This window comes from Malaya genurostris, chromosome 3 (assembly GCF_030247185.1).
Source record: "Malaya genurostris strain Urasoe2022 chromosome 3, Malgen_1.1, whole genome shotgun sequence".
Lineage (NCBI taxonomy): Eukaryota > Metazoa > Arthropoda > Insecta > Diptera > Culicidae > Malaya > Malaya genurostris.
In genome coordinates this window covers 271,602,688-271,622,609 of record NC_080572.1, presented here as the reverse complement: position 1 = coordinate 271,622,609, position 19,922 = coordinate 271,602,688, and the positions used below count along the sequence as shown (strand labels likewise).

Genomic DNA, 19,922 nt, shown 5'->3' with positions numbered 1-19,922 from the left:
TCCTGTTTTAGTACCGCTTGTGAAATATTGTAGTCACACGTGATCATTGTTCTTTTACGAGAGAAGGAAATGACGGAACATTTCGATGCAATTTGCACCACCCTGTTAGCGATTCGCTATTGCAGAAAATATTTAACTGAGACTGCAAGAGACCGGAGCTCAACGAAAAATTTAAATCGTTCAGATATAATAAAAATACGAACGGCCCCAGATGGCTTCCCTGAAGGACTCAGGAACTTGCGATGAATGGTCCAGTAACACAGTAACTATTTATGCAGGCGTGTAGAATAACATATTTCGACATGACGCAGTCAGTCTGTGGGATTTATCTTGAGTGGATCGACCATGGATTTTTCTTGTTTTTCCATGATTGCGTTGCGTTCGATGTACACACTTCGAAAAAACCCTGTGATTTTACATCTTATTAGATGCACTTAAATTGAGCGTCGCAGTTCATTCAAAAATACATGAAATAACATTTAATATTATGTCTAAAATTCCATAACATGAAATTCATTGAAATAAAAAAAAATGAGTACTGATTGCGACCACCGCGACATGAATCGAGAATCATTGGATTGCATAATATGTCTCATCTGCTTGGCTGGTGAAAAGTGCATTTAAATTCATACGGTTGCATCTGCTAGCAGAATGCAAGTTACAGTCGAAACCAGTAAAATTCAAGCTAATCTAATATTAAGTCATTACAAAAGGATTTTTCCGTCATTTGACAAATTAGGATGAATCTTTATGAATTACATCGTATTAGGGGTTAAATCACCTGTAATATTCAATTTTTGGTGCATAGTTATCGACATTTCTATACATTCAAATACTGGTTCTTCAACGCCCGATGAAATGATTATTTACGATTTTTTTCAAATCAGAAAAACAGCTGCGGGTTTACAACGCTTCGTGTGCTTAGCACTCTTTTTATAATAATGATAACACCAAGATCTCTTGAGGATATAGACAAAGTTATTTTTGTGCTCCAACACAGAAAGAAATAATGAAATTTACACGAGATGTAAATCAATAGTAATATGGAATAGACATGGGTTGAATCGAAATTTTGATTGAAAACCTTCATCGATGCAAAACTAAATTGAATTGCATTGAATTTCCAATAAATATAACTGTATCTTTCAATTAACGTTTATTTTGCGATTAAATTGTATTGAAACGTACAGAATTGTAAAGTAATTTTATGTTTGATTACCTGTTCCAAATATGTGCATGAAAATAGATGTAAATTCACAAAATATTTTTATCTGTGAAGTTTCGTGAGAAAACGAAGATATATTTTAGAGGTTTTGCTGGGCCTATTTGATCTAGCGATTGAACAAAACCGTCCAGAATTTACCAACTAAATGGATGTCGTGTTTCATCTGGACAACGTCATTCATAAAAATGTTATGATTTTACATCTTATAAGATGCACATAAATGGAGCGAAAAGATCGATAAAAGCAGCGCGACTTGAACCGAGAAACATTAGATCACAAGCATATCGGCTACTCGACTGAACCACAAAGTTTATATCTATGCATTGAATAATCTATATATATATATATATATATATATATATATATATATATATATATATATATATATATATATATATATATATATATATATATATATATATATATATATATATATATATATATATATATATATATATATATATATATATATATATATATATATATATATATATATATATATATATATATATATATATATATATATATATATATATATATATATATATATATATATATATATATATATATATATATATATATATATATATATATATATATATATATATATATATATATATATATATATATATCTATATATATAAAAATGCAGAGATCATTCTTTGTAATCGCATCACGTACACGTAAGAACGGATGGACGGATTGAGATGCTTTTTTTTGTTTGATCAGTTTTTACCCCCACCGGGTTCGTACATCAAAAAAATTAGGAAAACTTACCGGAAAAGTGGGAAAAACCAATAAAGTTATTTTGTATGGACAATGGAATTTTCCACTGAAAAAGTCGCCAATGATTGCTAGATCATCGATAGGTGTTTGGCGCATAACGAGTTGCATAAGTGTTTGGCCGTCGAAGAAAGGAATACTAGATCGTTGAAAGAATCATTTGGCGCGCAACGAGTTGTTTTGTGTGAATTCATGTGGTTCGTCATTTCGAGCCACGTGCTTAATTGGGTATCAACATTATTGATTGCCAAATGATTCAATGATGGAACGCATATGAGTGTTCTAGCTATACCGTAAACATGATCAAAAGTTCTGATACTGTTTACCAGAAGATGCATTGTGTGCAATGTAATCAGTTAGTTGTTTATTGTTGGCCATCGTAGGCGTGAGTTGAACAAATCACCTTATAAATAGAACGATTTTTGTACGAATCAATGATAAGATGCTGCTGTTTAAATAATGAGATCAATCATAGAGGTTTGCTTTGAATTTAGCATGCTGAAGTTCGTTCGCGTCGGGTAAATTCTGGTGGATTGAAAACCATTAGTTGTGAGATTTCATGCATTGACTCCAACGATAAGCTGCATACTGGTACAATCACTCCTCATCTTCACTCCTCTATAACAGAAGAACTGCACATTATTTTCATATAAAACTTTCTGATATAGATTCTCAGTGCCGAACTCCACCATTCATTAATTGTAGGTGGGATACTAAACAAAATTATGTGGTGTTGACTAATGAGACGACCATTGATAAAACTATTAAACGAATTCAGTGTTCATATAAAAGTTAATGGAAACAACATTTAAAGGAATGTTAACTTATTGGGTATTAAAACTTGACAAATAACTCAATGGCGGAATGCATATGACTGTTTTCTAGAAAACCGCTGTAGGCAGCAGAAAAAGTTCTGATATCATTTACCTGTTGATGAATTGTGATTAATGATAAATATTGGCCATCCCGGCCTAACAAATTAGTAAATTTTTGAATAAATCAATGCAAAGTTTGTGCTGTAGAAGCGTTCAGGTCAAGCTAAGAGATTTTCCGAGCAGTTTTTGTTCTAATGATTTAGAGTATACTAAGCCTCTCTAAGCAACCAAAGGTCCACAGTACCTGAAAAATATCCACTTTATTAGAGCTCTAAAGTTTGCGTGGCATTTTTTGGCAACTTAAACATACAGAACAAGTTCCGAGAAAACTTTCCCGCTGCCTTAAAGATGTGCAAGGAACTGCTCTCTGTTCAGTGAATTGACTCAAAGGATGAGATGACAATCTATGCATTTGATAAATTTTTTCTTAGCAGAAGTGTTTCACATTTTCACATTAATTTTTGGTGATATTTCTTTTTTAGGCTAAAGCAAATGTGTATCGAATTCTATTGATTGTAGGTTAAGTAATCAGAAAAATAAGGAAAAAGAGTCGGAGGAAAGAATACTAGATCGTTGAAAAAATTGTTTGGAGCGTAACGAGATGCTTTGTGTGGTAAATCTAAGAGATTTGCCTTGCATTTCTCTTTCTAATGATTTAGATTAGACTAAGCGCACACAGTAAGTGGTTATTACATATTAATGTTCAAGATGATTACCATAATGAATTGAGACTGTTATTTCATGTTGCAAATTCTGTGAAGAATGTTCAAACTGGTAAGATCAATATCAAATTACAATTTAAGCGTCGTCTCCAAGCAATCAAAAGTTCCACAGTACCTGAAAATATCCACTTTATTAGAGCTCTAAAGTACGCACGGTACTTTTTGATAACTTGAACGTACAGAACAGATTCTGAGACAAATTTCTCACTGCTTAAAAGCTGTACACACCGAATTATTTTTACGGATGTCGGTACAGTTTTACTGACTTTCAAACAGCTGAATATTCGGTAATCCGTTCAGTAAAACTTTTATTTGCTGAATGATCGGTACAGTTTCACTGAACTTCGATCTGTCATAACTCTAAAGACTTCTTCATCATTCAATGAAGATGTTCGGCGAAATTTACAAAACAATTCTAAAAATATGTACACGTCTTAACCCGTAAAGTATTACTGTTTTTTGGTAAATTGTATTAGAGATCTGGAAAAGGAAGAAGCAATTTAGTTTTCAAAATATATTTCCATCCGATTAATTAATTTATTTGCGTGTGATGAATGAATTGAATTACATTTGCTCTCCAGAAATAATTTATTCAAATAAAATGATCAGATATCTTTCGGATGCAATTCAGCAGAATATGGGATCACCTTTCATATTTTTAGAGTGCTGAAATAATAGGTTGTAGAAGGCTTTTTGAATATATTCACTAAATGAAAAATTACCGCCAGGAATCAGTATTACCTATTTTTCGCAAGCAATCAATTCGCACGACTATTTTTTTCTTTACAAATTTAGAAATTTTCACACCTTTACGTCCGAAAATTATGTTATTTGACAGATCTTTTTTTCTGCTGAATGTTTAGTGATGATTACTGAAATTCTTCATTTTTTTTTACCCGGTGAACGACCAAAATGGTTAAAGCCGGGGTAAAATAAATGATATAAAAAAAAATGAATTCATTATTTTTTATTAATTTTCCGGATATTGGTAAAACTTTTACTTAGTTCGTCAAGAGAAATGACATTTCAGAGTTCACAGACCGTGTCAGTAAATAATAAATAATCGTAACTTTTACATAGGATTTTCCGATATTCAGTAGTTCTTTGACAGATGACCGTAAGTTGGATAAATTTTAGGTATCTTTCAGTAAAAATAATATTTTACAGATCGTTGCCGGAGAAATTATTACCGAACACAAAAATAGAAATTTTTTGTGTATAAGAAACTGCTTTGAAGTTTGTTCTGTCGGGTGAACATTCACGTATGAGTAATTCCTTAAAACGGACTGTTCAGAATAGATATCTGTTCATGTGTTCAATTTTCGCTTAACAGAGGTATTACACATTTTCACAATAAAGAGAGTGTGTGTTGAATTCCGTTGATTGTAGGTTAAGTAATCAGAAAAATAAAGGAGAGAAACGTTGACCACTTAGTCTTTTGACAATTCTTCTGGCGAAACGAAGTTCGACGGGTCAGCTAGTATATATATAAAAATGCAGAGATCATTCTTTGTAATCGCATCACGTAAGAACGGATGGGCGGATTGAGATGATTTTTTTTGTTTGATCAGTTTTTACCCCCACCGGGTTCGTACATCAAAAAAATTAGGAAAATTTGTCGGAAAAGAGGGAAAAATCCAAAAAGTTGTTTTATATGGACAATGGAATTTTCCACTGAAAAAGTCGCCAATGATTGCTAGATCTACGATTGTTGTTTGGCGCGCAACGAGTTCCAACGAGTGTTTGGCCGTCGAAGAAAAGAATACTAGATCATTGAAAAAATCGTTTGGCGCGCTACGAGTTGTTTAGTGTGAAGATTTTACATGCATACTTGATGTGATGTGATTCGTCATTACGTCGAACCACGTGCTTAATTGGGTATCAAAATTGTTGCTTGAGAAAAAGCTCTGATATCATTTACCAGTTGATGAATTGTGTTCAATGGAGTCAGATAAATAGTATTGGTCATCATGGGGACAAGATTAACAAATCAGAATTTTTTTTAATGAATAAATGAAAAGATTGTACTGTAGAAGCTCTAAGGTCAAACTAAGAGATTTTCCTAGCCTTTTTTCTTTCTAATGATTTAGATTAGACTAAGCGCACACAGTAAGTGACTATTAGATATCAATGTTCAAGATGATTACCATAAAGAATATTGAGACTGTCATTTTATATTGCATATTCTGTGAAGAATGATCGAGCTGGTAAGATTAATATCAAATTAAAATTCAAGCGTCGTCTCCAAGCAATCAAAAAATCCGCAGTACCTGAAAATATCCACTAAACATTAGAGCTCTGAAGTACGCATGGTACGCTTTTTGATAACTTGAACGTACAGAACAGATTCTGAAAAAACTTTCTCGCTGCTTAAAAACTGTACACACCGAATTTTTTTTCACGGATGTCGGTACAGTTTTACTGACTTTCAAACAGCTGAATATTCGGTAATCCGTTCAGTAAAAGTTTTATTCGCTGAATGATCGGTACAGTTCCACTGAACTTCTTCATCATTCAATACCGACGTTCGGCGAAATTTCCAAAACAATTCTAAAAATATGTAAACGTCTTGACCCGTAAAGTATTATAGTTTTTTTTGGTAAATTTTATTGGATCTGGAAAAGAAAGGAAGAATTTTGTTTTCAAAACATATTTTTCTTCTGAGTTATTAATTTATTTGCGTGTGATGAATGAATTGAATTACATTTGCTCTCCAGAAATGATTTATTCGAATAAAATGATCAAATATCTTTCGGGTGCAATTCAGTAGAGTATGGGATCACCCATCATATTTTTAGAGTGCTGAAATAAGAAGTTGTAAAGACTTTGTGAATATATTCAATAAATGAAAAAGTTACCGCTAGGAATCAGTATTATCTATTTTTTGCAAGCAATCAATTCGCACCACTATTTTTTCTCTACAAATCTAGAAGTTTTCACATTTTTACGCCCGAAAATTATGTTATTTGACAGATCTGTATTGTTGCTGAATGTATAGTGATGGTTACTGAATTTCTTCATTATTTTTTATTATTTTCCGAATATTGAAGAATTTTCACTGAGTTCGTCAACAGAAATGACATTTCAGAATTCACAGACCGTGTCAGTGAATAATAAATAACCGTAACATTTACATAGGAGTTGGATAAATTTTACGTATCTTTCAGTAAAAATAATATTTTACAGATCGTTGCCGCAAAAATTATTACCGAACACAAAAATAGAAATTTTGTGTGTATAAGAAACTGCTTCAAAGTTTGTTCTGTCGGGTGAACATTCACGTATGAGCAATTTCATAAAACGGACTGTTCAGAATAGACATCTGTGCATTTGTTCAATTTTCACTTAACAGAAGTATTTCATATTTTCACATTAATCTTTGGTGATGTTTCTTCTTTTAGAGCTAAAGCGAGTGTGTATCGAATTCCGTTGATAGTAGGTTAAGTAATCAGAAAAATAATGGAGAGAAACGTCGACCACATAGTCTTTTGACAATTCTTCTGGTGAGACGAAGTTCGACGGGTCAGCTAGTATATATATAAAATAATAGCGAAAAAAGTGTGTGTTGTTAATGTTCTCTGGTATGTGTGGGCCGATCTTCAAATGATTTTTTTTTTCGAAAGGTGACGTTTATGCGGAGGTTTTAGGCTATAGTACATACGGAAAATCCTTCGGGAAAGTGGAGAAAATCTTGAAAAATGTTTTGAATGGATTTGGAAATTTTCCGCTCAATGCATGCTAGATCATCGATGATTGTTTGGCGCATATCGAGTTGTGTAATGCTTGCCCACTGGAGAGCAAAATATGAATACTAGATTATTAATAAAATCGTTTGCCGCCAAACGAGCTGATTTGTGTTCAAATTTTATTGACCCTACTTGATTCACGTGTTTCTTTATTTCGAACCACATGTTCAATTAGGTATGGGTGCCAAATGAACAACATACAGGTTTCCATTTTTTGATATATAAATTGTCATTGCCGTCAATTCAAATTAGAGAACGAAATAAAAAAAAAGGAAGTGATTGACGAGAGCACGTTATTTTATGATTCGTTGTTTTCTTAAAATTCCAGAAATGTGAATTTCTATCTTCACGATGGATGTAATTATTGCTGTCACAATGCGCTGAACTTTCATCCAAACACAGCAAGATTTGAAGTGTGCAATGGAACAATTCCATTTGAATCCAAAGGATGTTTTATGTTTTTTTCGGCTTAAATTTTACATAAGCATTACCAATGCCCGAAAAGTAAAACTAGCATCACAAGTTGAGACCATTGCATTGGTTCATGTGAGACTAAACGTCTTCAATTGGTCCAGACACGATCCGAATTATATCAACCCGCTCGAAATGTTTTTGGGCGTATTTCTCTCTAAACATCGGTTTCTGCAGAGTACTTCGACATTTCAAATTATCTGCGTTTATGTGGCTATGAACAGATCCGTACAATATACTCTAACTAACAACTCTCGCTGCTTTTACGGATGGTTTGGAAATCATTACATTGACATTTACATTGACATTTTTCACCTGTTTGAAACGATTCATCGACTTTCTCACAAACTGAAAAATTGCTGAGATTAATTTTATCATTCAACTTCATTGATCGCAAACAATCATGACCTCACTCTTCTGATACCGACTTTCACACAGGTCGCTTGATTATTCTGATTTTGTTAGTGTTCGAAATAATTTCCATCCAAAGATCATTTTTCAGCGGTACGAAGTTCGTCTGGACAGCTGTAGTAACAGAAATAAGGGGAACAAATGCATAACGCACAGGAACAAGTGTGGAAGGTACATAAACAGGTAGAAAATGTGAAAAAATACTGAAAGTACAGGAACAAGTACAGACATTAGAGAACAAATACTGAAAATATTGAAACAAGTGCAGAGAGGACAGGAACATGTAGAGAAAGCACAGAAATACAAAGTACTGAAACAGGTACAGAAAGTGATACATAAAATTCAGAAACAAGAGCATAAAGAACAGGAACAGGTTCAGAAAGTACAACAATAAGTACAGAAAGTACAGGAGCAAGTGCAGAAAAAAAAGTTCAAAGTTAAAAGGTTAATGGCAAATGTTATCGAGGGAACGATTCCAATTATACCCACTGATATGTCATTCAAATTTAAATGTCATTTTCCGTCCGTTTAGCTTTCATATTACCGCCAATAAAGCACAAGAGTAATCGTAAGGAGTTTGTGTCATGAAGTTTGATTTTTTACATGGATAATTGTATGTTATGTTTTCTGTTCGCGTGTTTGCAAACCATCGGTTTGACATATTTTTACCGAGAATGGAGAAACAAAAAATGTTTTTTTTATCGCAGAGCAGCTATTCTCAACCTGTGGTCCGCGATATAAAAAGGCTCCGTTTTATTGACAATAACAATGAAAATTGATTGAAAGTAGTATTGATTTATTCACATCTAATCTAATATTATTGCGCTACGAAGTGTGCAGGGGTCCGCTAGTTGATACATATAAATCCATTGTTAGTGGAGTGCAAATTGCATTCGGAGCGTGTTAAATTCTGTGCAAGTGGAATATTGCGTCATTTGAAAAATTAGGTAGTTGTGAATTGTATCGTTTGTAGAATTCTGTCACCTGTAAGACTCATAATTTTTTTCTGTGCAGGTTTCACATATCGGAAACTCCGAGAGCCTCGTTTGCCATCTTTTCGAAGCAAAAAAATTTTTCACAGTGATAATATATTATCATGTAGGGAAAAATGTGACTTATATAAATTAAATCGTATTTTCTTCAATAGATGTGTTAGGTAGACGTGAGCTAAGCTTTGAACACAAACTTTTTCTCGCTTTTTTCACATTTCGCAAACACTTCATTTTCACTCGAATCAACAAACGCCCCAACTATTTATCTCTTTTGCTCTTTCTGCTCACTTTTTTTCTGATATTCAAATCAGCCGTTTTAGTTTTATTTATTCAAACAGTTCTACTGTCAAATTCAAAATTGGTATACACTGCCGTTTTATTTTTTTTTTGTATTTTTGAAACACGACTAAAACGCTGCTGAGGCTGCCTGTTTTTCTTGTTATAATTTTTAGATTCAAATTTTAAAACTGACATAAATTATGCATCTAGAACTGGAACACCTCTGAACATGCGCTTATGGTGCAATTCACAGCCATTGTAGTAAAACGCCAAAGCAATGTTCTTAGTTACTGACTATTATTGCTTTACGACAATGTCTGGATTAATTATTCCAATGCCATTAACACAATTTATGGATTAATTATTCCAAGAAATTGTTATTCACTGTCACTTTTCAAAACAAATTCATCAACTCCATGTCCCATTCTCAGACACTCCTGGAAAATTTCAAACTTTCTCACGTGTTCTCTGTCTTCAGTTTCGGTGACATGCAGCAGCTACAGCTACCTTCAGGCACAAAAGTAAATCAATAAAATCTAGGTTTTCGGCATCCAACTCCACTTCGTTTCTTACGGGCTCCAGTCAGCCAAATGGGCCACCTCAAAGACACGACCCACTAGCGAAATTCCATTTTTTATGTTTTTAATTGCAATGTAGTACAAGCACTCTTAAATGTGATATGCTCTACGTGGGTCCGGGAGAAACAGAAACAGAACTTTGCACCGCCGCCTTCGATCGCCGCCGTCGCGATCAACCTGCACGCGAACCGCCAAGGAAATTATGAGAATCGCGCTCACTCTCGCTTTCTGTTGCACTCTGACAATCGAGGAGGGTGGTAGACTCTCCCACGTTTTTTCTCGTGTTCCTACGAGCGTCGTTCGTTTGTTGGCCGTCGCATCACCGCCGTCACCGTGCCTGAATGCCGAGTAGTAGTAGTAGTAGATCGGTTCAGGTTCGTCGCTGCCGCTTGTTGCATGTCTCTCGCGCTCAGGTCTCTCAGTACCGCAGTGCCGGTGGCGGCAGTGCGCGCGCGTATTCGTTTTCGGGGGCTACCTACGAAATGAATGAAATTGTAGGCTTGTTTCCATATTTCTACGACCGTATCGATCGTTCTTTCTTCTGTGGCCTGTTACTTGGGGTCTTTTCTGCTTTGAAGCATGAGCTCTAGCTTTTGGCATCCCCCTCCCCAGGGCCGTGCTGGCATGGCGCGGAAAAAAAGGCGCAGAAAGGTTGGTCCTTCGCACCAACCACCGCCGAACGCCCCGGATTCCGCTACCATCTCGACGGTTGCCGATTCTAGACACGGCAGCTGTATAGCACGAGGCTCGAAAAATTTCCAGAGTTTCCAATCGGTATAAAAGACGTTATGGCCATTCCAATAGTCATCAGTTCAGTTTGGTTCTTTGCAAAACAGTGTCTCAGCAGTTTTGAGAGCATAGACGAAAGAGGATAAGCTCGTTCTAGAAGTTAGACCACTTTAGTTAAACAAAATAAAATAATCATGAAGGTATGATTTAGTGCCAGCCAGTTAACAATGGTTTCTAGTGCATGGTGGTTGGGAAACGAACGGTTATAACCAGAAAAAAAACTGATGGACTTTCGAAACTACTTTTGTGTGCTTGTGTGAGGTGAAAGTGCAAAGTGCGAAAAATTCTAATGGATTCCATAATTTTTCCAGTGCTTCGTTGCCATTGCTCTGCTTGCGGTTGCCGTAAGTGCATCCCCGATCGAATACGGACACTACGGTGCTCCAGCTCTGCTGCACGCCCCAGTTCTGCACGCCGCTCCAGTTGTGAAACACGTCGTCGCCGAACCAGTCGTAAGTATCCCTTTAAAATTCCCTACAAAAACAAACAATGGACCGAAGCCACAAAACGTTTGAAACGGAACCAGTAAAATGCGTATTTGCAGTCTGACTAACCGGGACTATCAATTACTTTTCTATTTCCTTCGACTACCTAGGCCTACCCGAAATACTCGTTCAACTACGGAATCAAGGATCCCCATACTGGAGACATCAAGTCCCAGGCCGAGGAACGCGACGGTGATGTTGTCAAGGGACAATACTCGCTGGTCGAACCAGACGGTTCCGTGCGCACTGTCGACTACACCGCCGATGACCACAACGGATTCAACGCCGTCGTGCACAAATCCGGTAAGTGAAGTCTTGAGTTTGGGTTTGATGGATTTCGCGAGTCATCAAATAGTTTTGGGACTTGCTCTCTGCGGAGATTCTCTGTTGCAGTTCGCTGAAAAGTTCTTGGTTTTGCATATTAATTTAGTATTGAAGTGAAAAGTTTCAAAGAATTCGTTCATAACTTTTAATTAAGTGGTATGAATTTGATCATTTCAGCTCCTCATTTTTGAGTTTAAAGTTCGAAAAATGTGTCTTTCATTGAGCTGCATTGTTTGTCTATGTATTTTAGCAAACAGAAAATCACTTTTGAAGGTATCCTGCGCAGAACTTTTTTTCTGCGTATGGTCGACGGTATTTCTCTAGTCTAGTCTGCAGGGCAACTAAGTTCAACATTTTTGTCTATTTTTTTTATGTATAGCTGTTGAGGAAGATGATAAATAATAAATGAATTACATCCTTAGAAAAATTTCACATAGCTCAGTAATGTTTTCAGAATTCTCATTAACAGAACTTTTAGTTACCAGTTTGGTGATTGTTTATATAATATTCAATAAAGTTATTTTTCATGACTTATCAAGAACTTTTTAAAATGGTTTATATTCTGGCGATCAATAATGGAACTGAAACAGGAACAAACGTACACAGTTAAAAATAATTTGTGAATTTCCATGCACATATTTGGAGCAGGTAATAAAATATAAAGTTACTTTACAATTCTGTAGGTTTCAATATAATTTAATCGCAAACTAAGCGTTAATTGAAAGATAGGGTTATATTCATTGAAAATTCAATGCAATCCGATTTAATTTTGCATCTATGAAAGTTTTCAATCGAAATTTCGATTCAACCCATGTCTATTCCATGTTACTATTGATTTACATCTCGTGTAAATTTCATTATTTCTTTCTGTGTATTCCCAGCAAGCCGTTTTAGTTTTATTTATTCAAACAGTTCTTCTGTCAAATTTAGAACTGGCATTCACTGCCGTTCTATTTGTTCTATATTTGAAACGCGAGTCAAAAAATCTGCTGGGACTGCCAGTTTTTATTGTTATAATATCAATATTTGAATTTAAAAACTGACATAAATTATGCTAATAACTAGGACACTGTTGAATATGCCCTTAGGGTATGCTCAGTGAATTACACATAGAAGATGCAAAAAAAGAAGAAGGAAAACTGTAGCAACCGTGTTCCCAACGAGGTGTTCTAGTTTTGTCAACCTGAACAGTTCTAATGTCAAATTTGAAACACTTTAGTTCGTTTTTATTCAATATTTGAAACATGATTATTAGCTATGCAGGTAATGAAAAAAATAAAATAGAACAATAATCCTGCAAAATAGATAAAAAAGATGCTGAAGTAGACTAGTTCTCATACCCAAGCTTTACAAGGGACAGAAATTTTTCACCTAGAAATGGAGAACATTTCTAGTAGCTCAAAATTTTATTAGGTAGATACAAACTAAAACTGAAATTAATGAAACTATCTGCAAGCCGTTACATTGGTCTAATTTGAACTAATTTGAACAGTTCAAATTTGAACTAGTTTGAACAAGATCAAATTATTTAAAAATGCAATGCAAATAATTATGAAATTTATAGGTCACGCAAATCCACATGGGACTCAATTCCAAAGATCCTAATTTATTCAATGACTGAATTTCACAAGAATGATTTAAATGTGAGCCGAATATAGACAGCTTTAAAGCAAGCGTGTAAACTCACATGTTTACGGCTTCTGAGACCAACATGTTCGAGCATCAAAAATGACCCTTTTTTATAGTGTAAATGCATTCTGGCATATATTTAAGAGCTGAAACATGTAAGTTTACACGCTGAATATTTCCAGGTGTGTGGTATTTGATGTAATCTATTTCTCCAGCATTTGAAACATGTTTAGAGTTGTGATTTTCAATTCATGTGAGTGTTCACTTAATCATTATAAACTGAAAAACAACGAGTTTAATACGAATGATGATGATTTATAGATAGAAATAATATTACAGTACACAAAAAAAAATCATTTTTAATGATTTAATGTTAGATTAGCATGAATTTTAGTTGGTTTCGACTGTAACTGAACTTTGTGACCCAATGATTCTCAGTTTCAGTCGCGGCGGTCGCTATCAGTATTCATTTGTTTTATTTCCATGAGTTCATGTCATAGAATTTTAGACACAATATTGAATGTTGTTCCACGTAAATTTGCGTGAACTGCGTCGCTCCATTTATGTGCATCTAATAAGATGTAAAATCACAGGTTTTTTTCGAGGTGTGTACACAGTCGGAAAAATTTACATCTTAATAGATGCACAAAAAAGGAGCGTCGCGATTCAATTACATACACAATTCAAAGCATGTGAAAATAGGTCATATCATTAACTTCACAGTTAATTTAGCTGAAATTTACATCGATAATGACGCAAAATTTATGTTTACATGTTAGTTATATTGTTTCCTCACCGAAGAAATTTCGGCATGCTTGAATTTACGTCAAGCGTAAATTTCATTTTTTCTAAGACCGTCAAAAGTGCTGTTGGTGCTCTTTAAGAGGCTAAATATCTTCCGGTGGCTATGATCTAAAATGTTGTTTTGTAATGCACTTTAAATTTTTAAATGTAAAACCATATTCACTCTTGCAACTATATCACAAAAAAACTTTAGTATTGTTGTTTTCCCTTGATTAAGACCATCAAATACGTTCCTAAATTGTATAGCAAGTGCGTGGGTGGAATATTTGGCAATTAAATGATTTTGTGTGTGATTTGCATTGTTTTTTTTTACGAAAAAAGTAGACAAGATTCTCCACAATTGCAGGGGGGTTCTACTAGCAGAGCTGTTCCACGAATTAAGTGAAATCACAAATCGTGTTCTGTCACTGAGGAATATTTCTTTGCATTTTCGAATTTTCGTTAATTTGTTTTTTATTTGGTGTTTTTAAGAACCGAAATGGCGGGGTGTAGTGTTATGAGCTAATCGATACCTTTCATGCTGCCCACCTGGGGTGCACAACGGGGTTGGAACATTTTTCTGGTCCGAAGAGGCGAATGACCTTAAGGTGAAAACCACTATTAAAAAAGTTAGCTAATCAACCCAAATGGCTTTTTTCCAAAATCAATCGGCATATTTTGATTAAACAAAGTTTCGGACAAATTTTTGTGTTCATAGCATTTATAAAAGGACGTGAGAAATGTTTCTGTGCTCATATCGAATAAGCGTGTCCTGAGCGTTATGGTTAGATCGATGATTAAGTTCGAAGCTTGACATACAGTTTTGAATTCGTAGGTTTTCTGGGATTACACAGATAAAAATATTTTGTGATTTTACATTTATTTTCATGCACATATTTGGAGCAGGCAATTGAATGGAAATTTACATTACAAAACGAAGCGGTTTGTAAATATACAGTCTTGTTCAATGAAAAACTAAATGAATTTTAATGTAATTTTACATTAATCATGGTTTTAAATCAGATTTTCGTTTCAACTGATGTCTATTTCATAGTACTATCGGTTTACATGTCGTGTAAGTTTCATCTTTTTTTTCTGTGTACAAAAGTTTTCACGCATGGAAGACTACAGGCTACTTTACAGAGAACTTTCGAATCAGAACTATCACGATGCCAGTTTCTCAAAAAATGACTAATTATTTGTTCAGGAAACTTTGTGTTGTATACAATTCGAAAAATTCTTGTGATTTTACATCTCATGAGATGCACATAAATAGAACGTCGTATTGTACATAAATTTATATTCATGAACATGTAAAATTATACGATTTGAAAGTTACATGGCTTGAAATCGAATGAAATAAATTTAAAAAAAAACAAAAGATAGATGGCGCGACTTGAACAAAGGAACATTAGATCACAAGGCACATCCGTTAATCGACTGAGAGAATTGAAACTAACCCAGGGTAGTTTTATCAAACAAACACTTTTAACGAAACTGTGTTGGTTTTGCACTTAGCAACGGGGACCTGAGCGAACCTGATATAAAAACCAGGTTCGAAACTGACTCGATTTTCAGTTCAACAATGTTAAAACTAGCTTCAAAACTAGCTCCAAACAAACGGTTTGACAGCAGTTAGGGTGGAAACTGGGTTAGGTTTGGCATCAAGCGAAAACGACATAAATTAGATTAGATTTTCTTTCACCTGAAATCGACTGATATCTGAATTTTAAAGCAGAGGTATGTTAATGTTTGATTGACTTAGTTTCAAAAGTAGCGATGATAGTTTTCGATCATTTTCAATATTTAATTTTTTAGAAAAATGTTTTTTTTTATACTTCAAGAATTTAATTACCCTAATCATTACTTATTAGCGTATCTATTGTTTAAGTACCGGTTTTGAAAGAGAGGTGTCATATTTTTTTTATTAAATTTGTTTTTTACTCCCCGATGCAAGGCCTACTTTTTACCGTTGGATGTTTTTCTCTGAGCCATTTTCAAGCAAATTCGTGTTGGTACTTTGATATTCTTTCGAGCGATAATTCTGCACAATAACTGTCAAAGCAAATTATGAATTTTGTTGAATCAATTTTTTTTATTTCGATCGACACATTTGAAATTTTCAATTATTCTACTTAAACTAGACTTCTACGTCCTACACAGATAAAAAATCGATTACCGAGGCAAGATTATGAAATCATGAAATCTTGAAACATATTATCTGATGAGATCATGCTTATTATTCGTGATTAATGAGTAAAATAATTCTTATAATGATATAAACCATTTTGCTCATGAAATCATGAATAAGAGGCATGATCTCATGAGATTCGTGATTGAGTACACTCAAGTTTACCAACAAACATGAATACACACTTCGAAAAAATCTAGTGATCTTATAACATGCACATAAATGGAGCGTCGTATTTCACTCAAATTTATATTCAAGAACATGTAAAATTATGTGATTTGAAAATCACATGGCTTGAAATCGATTGAAATAAAAAACAAAAGATCGATATAAACAGCGCGACTTGAACCGAAAACATAAGCTCACAAAGCACGGTAGTCATTGACTGTGCCATAGAAACACATATCTGCTCGATGAATTATTGATGCATATAAATCCACATAGCGACTAATAGTAGCCGAATGCAAATTACACTCGGAGCTTGTAAAATTCTGTGGGAATGGAATATTTAGTCTTTTGACAAGTTCAATTGTTATGAATTGTGTCGTTTGTAGAATTACGTCACCTGTAAAATTCATATTTTTATTCTGTGTACTATTGCTTGAAAACCTTCCGATTAATAATCTATCCAATGACGAAAGCAATTCTTGTTCTACCTCAACTACAGACACCCTTGCCAAATCATTAGATCTGTAGTAGATTTTATAGAGTTCTGGTATAATGATTGCTGGATGGGTATGCTCAAAAACCTTCCGAAGAGTGCTGTGCACCGCAGTTTTCCTTCTCCAAATCTTCGGTTTATTTTATACATTGGTGAACACAATTCTTTGACAGTGTATTTTAAATTTAGGATTTTCTTCTAAATTTATCAATTGTTATTGAAATTAGTTGATAGTTGAACGTTTAACTAACCTTCGTTAAGGTTATTTATGGAAATCAAGAAATTTTATCGATCGTTATCGTTTCAGTATTCAATTCTGTTTTTATTCTCATGTAAATGTAAATAGCAAACAAAGATCAAAATAACAAATTTTACCATGATATCTCATCTTGATGTGTCTGTGCTGTCATAGCGATACTTGATAGTTTCTTGATATTTCGTCGAAGTACTCAAGAAATTGTACAATATCTGTTTAGCATCAACATTAGTTATTATATCTTATTCCGTTTTCGATGAGTTATTCCAATTTCATTAACGTCAATTGATCCAGTAATTCTATCTTCATATAGAATACTATTGAATGAAGGGTATCAGAATCAGATAAAAGAAATACTTATGATATTATTCTATTCGGAATGCTAGAATATATAATAATTGAAAAATTCGTCATCCATAAATATTTCATTTTTGCTTTGATATTACAATGACAGAATTTGATATTTTGTTGCTATTTGCTCAAGCAGAATTGGTTGATTTTTTATTTTTACTCTTATATCAATCTAAATAATGTGAACTTCTACCCTTGAGATGTTTGTTTTTAATAATTAAATTTGTTATTGATTTGCAAATCAATTTAACCCGGGCTTAGTAGGTGTGGATCTTTTCTATGAAACTAATTTGGAACATTTGAATTGAAAACAAACCATATTGTGTTGTAGAAAAACATAGTTTTGGGCTCAACAGTTATTCCGGTTATCATTCTTAAATGGTGATAAATAATGAAAAAAAAAAATATTTCGTGTTGCAATATGCAACTGCGGTTAAAATTTTCTAAGTACAGATATTTGTCTATATTGAATTTGTTTTTTTTTTTCAAGTAAAAGTGTATAATCAAATTCATGCTGTTATTATTGCTAAATCAAATGAAACTTCTTTACGAGACCAATTTTTATACTCCAAAAAGTCTAAAGGCAAGGCAACCTTCCACTAGCGAGCAACCCAAACCCTTTCTCACGCCCTTGACCGAACGATCCGCATCTCTAACACTGTACCTTTTTGTTTCCTTTTTCAGCCCCAGCTGTCCACAAGGTTGTAGCCCCGGTTGCCTACCACGCTCCTGGCCCACTGCTCAGCCACTACGTTCACTAAGAGCCTACCCGTACTGTAAGGGCATCGAGCGGAGTTTGGCTCCGGCTAGGGAACCGAACGAAGCCCTTCCCGCTTAGTCACTCTCTCTCTGTCTCTCATAAAAACAAAACAAAACAAAAAAGCCAAGCAACAAAACTGTCTCCGCCAAGAAGCTTCAACTCTTCAGTCGCGAGCAACCCTCAGCAACGTGAGGCAGCGCCGCCACCAAGTAACTACTACTCACTCGTAAATCGTTAAACTACAACGGATCATACGCGCACACAACCACGCACCCACAAAGCCCGCTATCATCGAATGTAATCGTTTATATTATTGTTAAGTTATCATCGAACTATTCGCGGCTCGAACTTAGCCTGCTGTCTCTCAATCACTGTCTCTGTCTGCGACGCGTTTCTCGTCCATCTGTTGGCTACGAAACTATTTCTTTTCCTGCTCTATTCTATCTATTCTATCCGTGACCTTCACCTTCCGACGTGCAGTACTGCGTACCGCGAAAACACCCACTTTCACTCTCGGTCCCGGCAAAAGTGCCAAAACACCGGAATGAAAACAAAACAGTAAACACGACATCGTCACGTTTGCTGCGATCCGTGGCCGGGCTAGCCATTTCGAAAGCACGTGCTTTCGCAAGCAACATTTCAAGTCACTCATTTTTTTTTCTCTGTTTCACGACGGAAGAAAATAATGTTGCACTACATGAACCTGCTGCCATCTGTGAGAATAAATCGGATGAAGCAACATTGATATTGAAATCGTGTCAAAAGCCATATCAAGACAACTAGAAACGCGGGAAACGACTTTCAACCAACGGAGCAAGTCAAACTTTTGTCTTTCACCACCTCACGAAGGGGACTTATTTTCAAGTTCCTTCCTCACTCTCACTCACTCTCTCTCTCTCTGCAGTGGAGTCGCTTCCTATTCCATCGCTTCCTTTTGCCATCTAGCGAACGATCTAAAAGCTGTCGTTGAGAGACTCCTGAGCATTAAAGTTTGAGTGCTAGCAATCGACCCCTTGAATGTGATAATTGTTACCTTTTATTACCTCTTACTACACATACTTTCAAACTGATCTTCTACTGTAACTATCGAACTGAACTACTACTATCTAGCTATCACTATCTGTTATTTCTTTTTTAAAAGACCTTCGATTGTGTATAAACTTTCTCAAAACTATCTATTTAAAGAAGCTAGCAATCTATCTCCCCCTTAGTCATCTGCTTTAAACAAAATACGAGCATACATGGAAACGATACTTGTTTTATACAAAAAATATGTATTTTTATAAACATTCGAAAATTGCATCCAGCCGCGTCCCCTAAGGGGATAAGTGAGGAAAGCAAACTCAAAAAAAAAATAAATATCAAACTGTAAATACAGATATATAAAAAATATATATATTAAAAAAATCTAGTTCATCGACTTTTTCATCGGTTCCGATCGATACATTCCACCGAGTGAACGATCACAGCCCCCCTTCAAACCGACTTCTGTTGACAAGGTCAGTTCGCAAACGTTTGCATAACTTCGTCATTGGCAGCATAAGGCCCCCGGACCGGACTGCTGCTGTTGCTGTTGCGGTTTGTTTTGGTAAGTAAGTAAGTAAGTAAGTA

At 34.8% G+C, this 19,922-nt stretch overlaps 1 protein-coding gene across 1 annotated transcript; it reads left to right on the top strand.

Annotated features, from left to right (window-relative positions):
- The first annotated feature begins 10,856 nt into the window (after positions 1 to 10,856).
- Positions 10,857 to 19,722, top strand: LOC131435778 (cuticle protein 8-like). Its single transcript, XM_058603971.1, has 4 exons — positions 10,857 to 11,011; positions 11,183 to 11,323; positions 11,467 to 11,659; positions 18,236 to 19,722. The coding sequence occupies exons 1-4, from the start codon at positions 11,006 to 11,008 to the stop codon at positions 18,310 to 18,312; spliced, it is 417 nt and encodes a 138-aa protein (XP_058459954.1). The 5' UTR covers positions 10,857 to 11,005; the 3' UTR covers positions 18,313 to 19,722.
- The last annotated feature ends 200 nt before the right edge of the window (positions 19,723 to 19,922 follow it).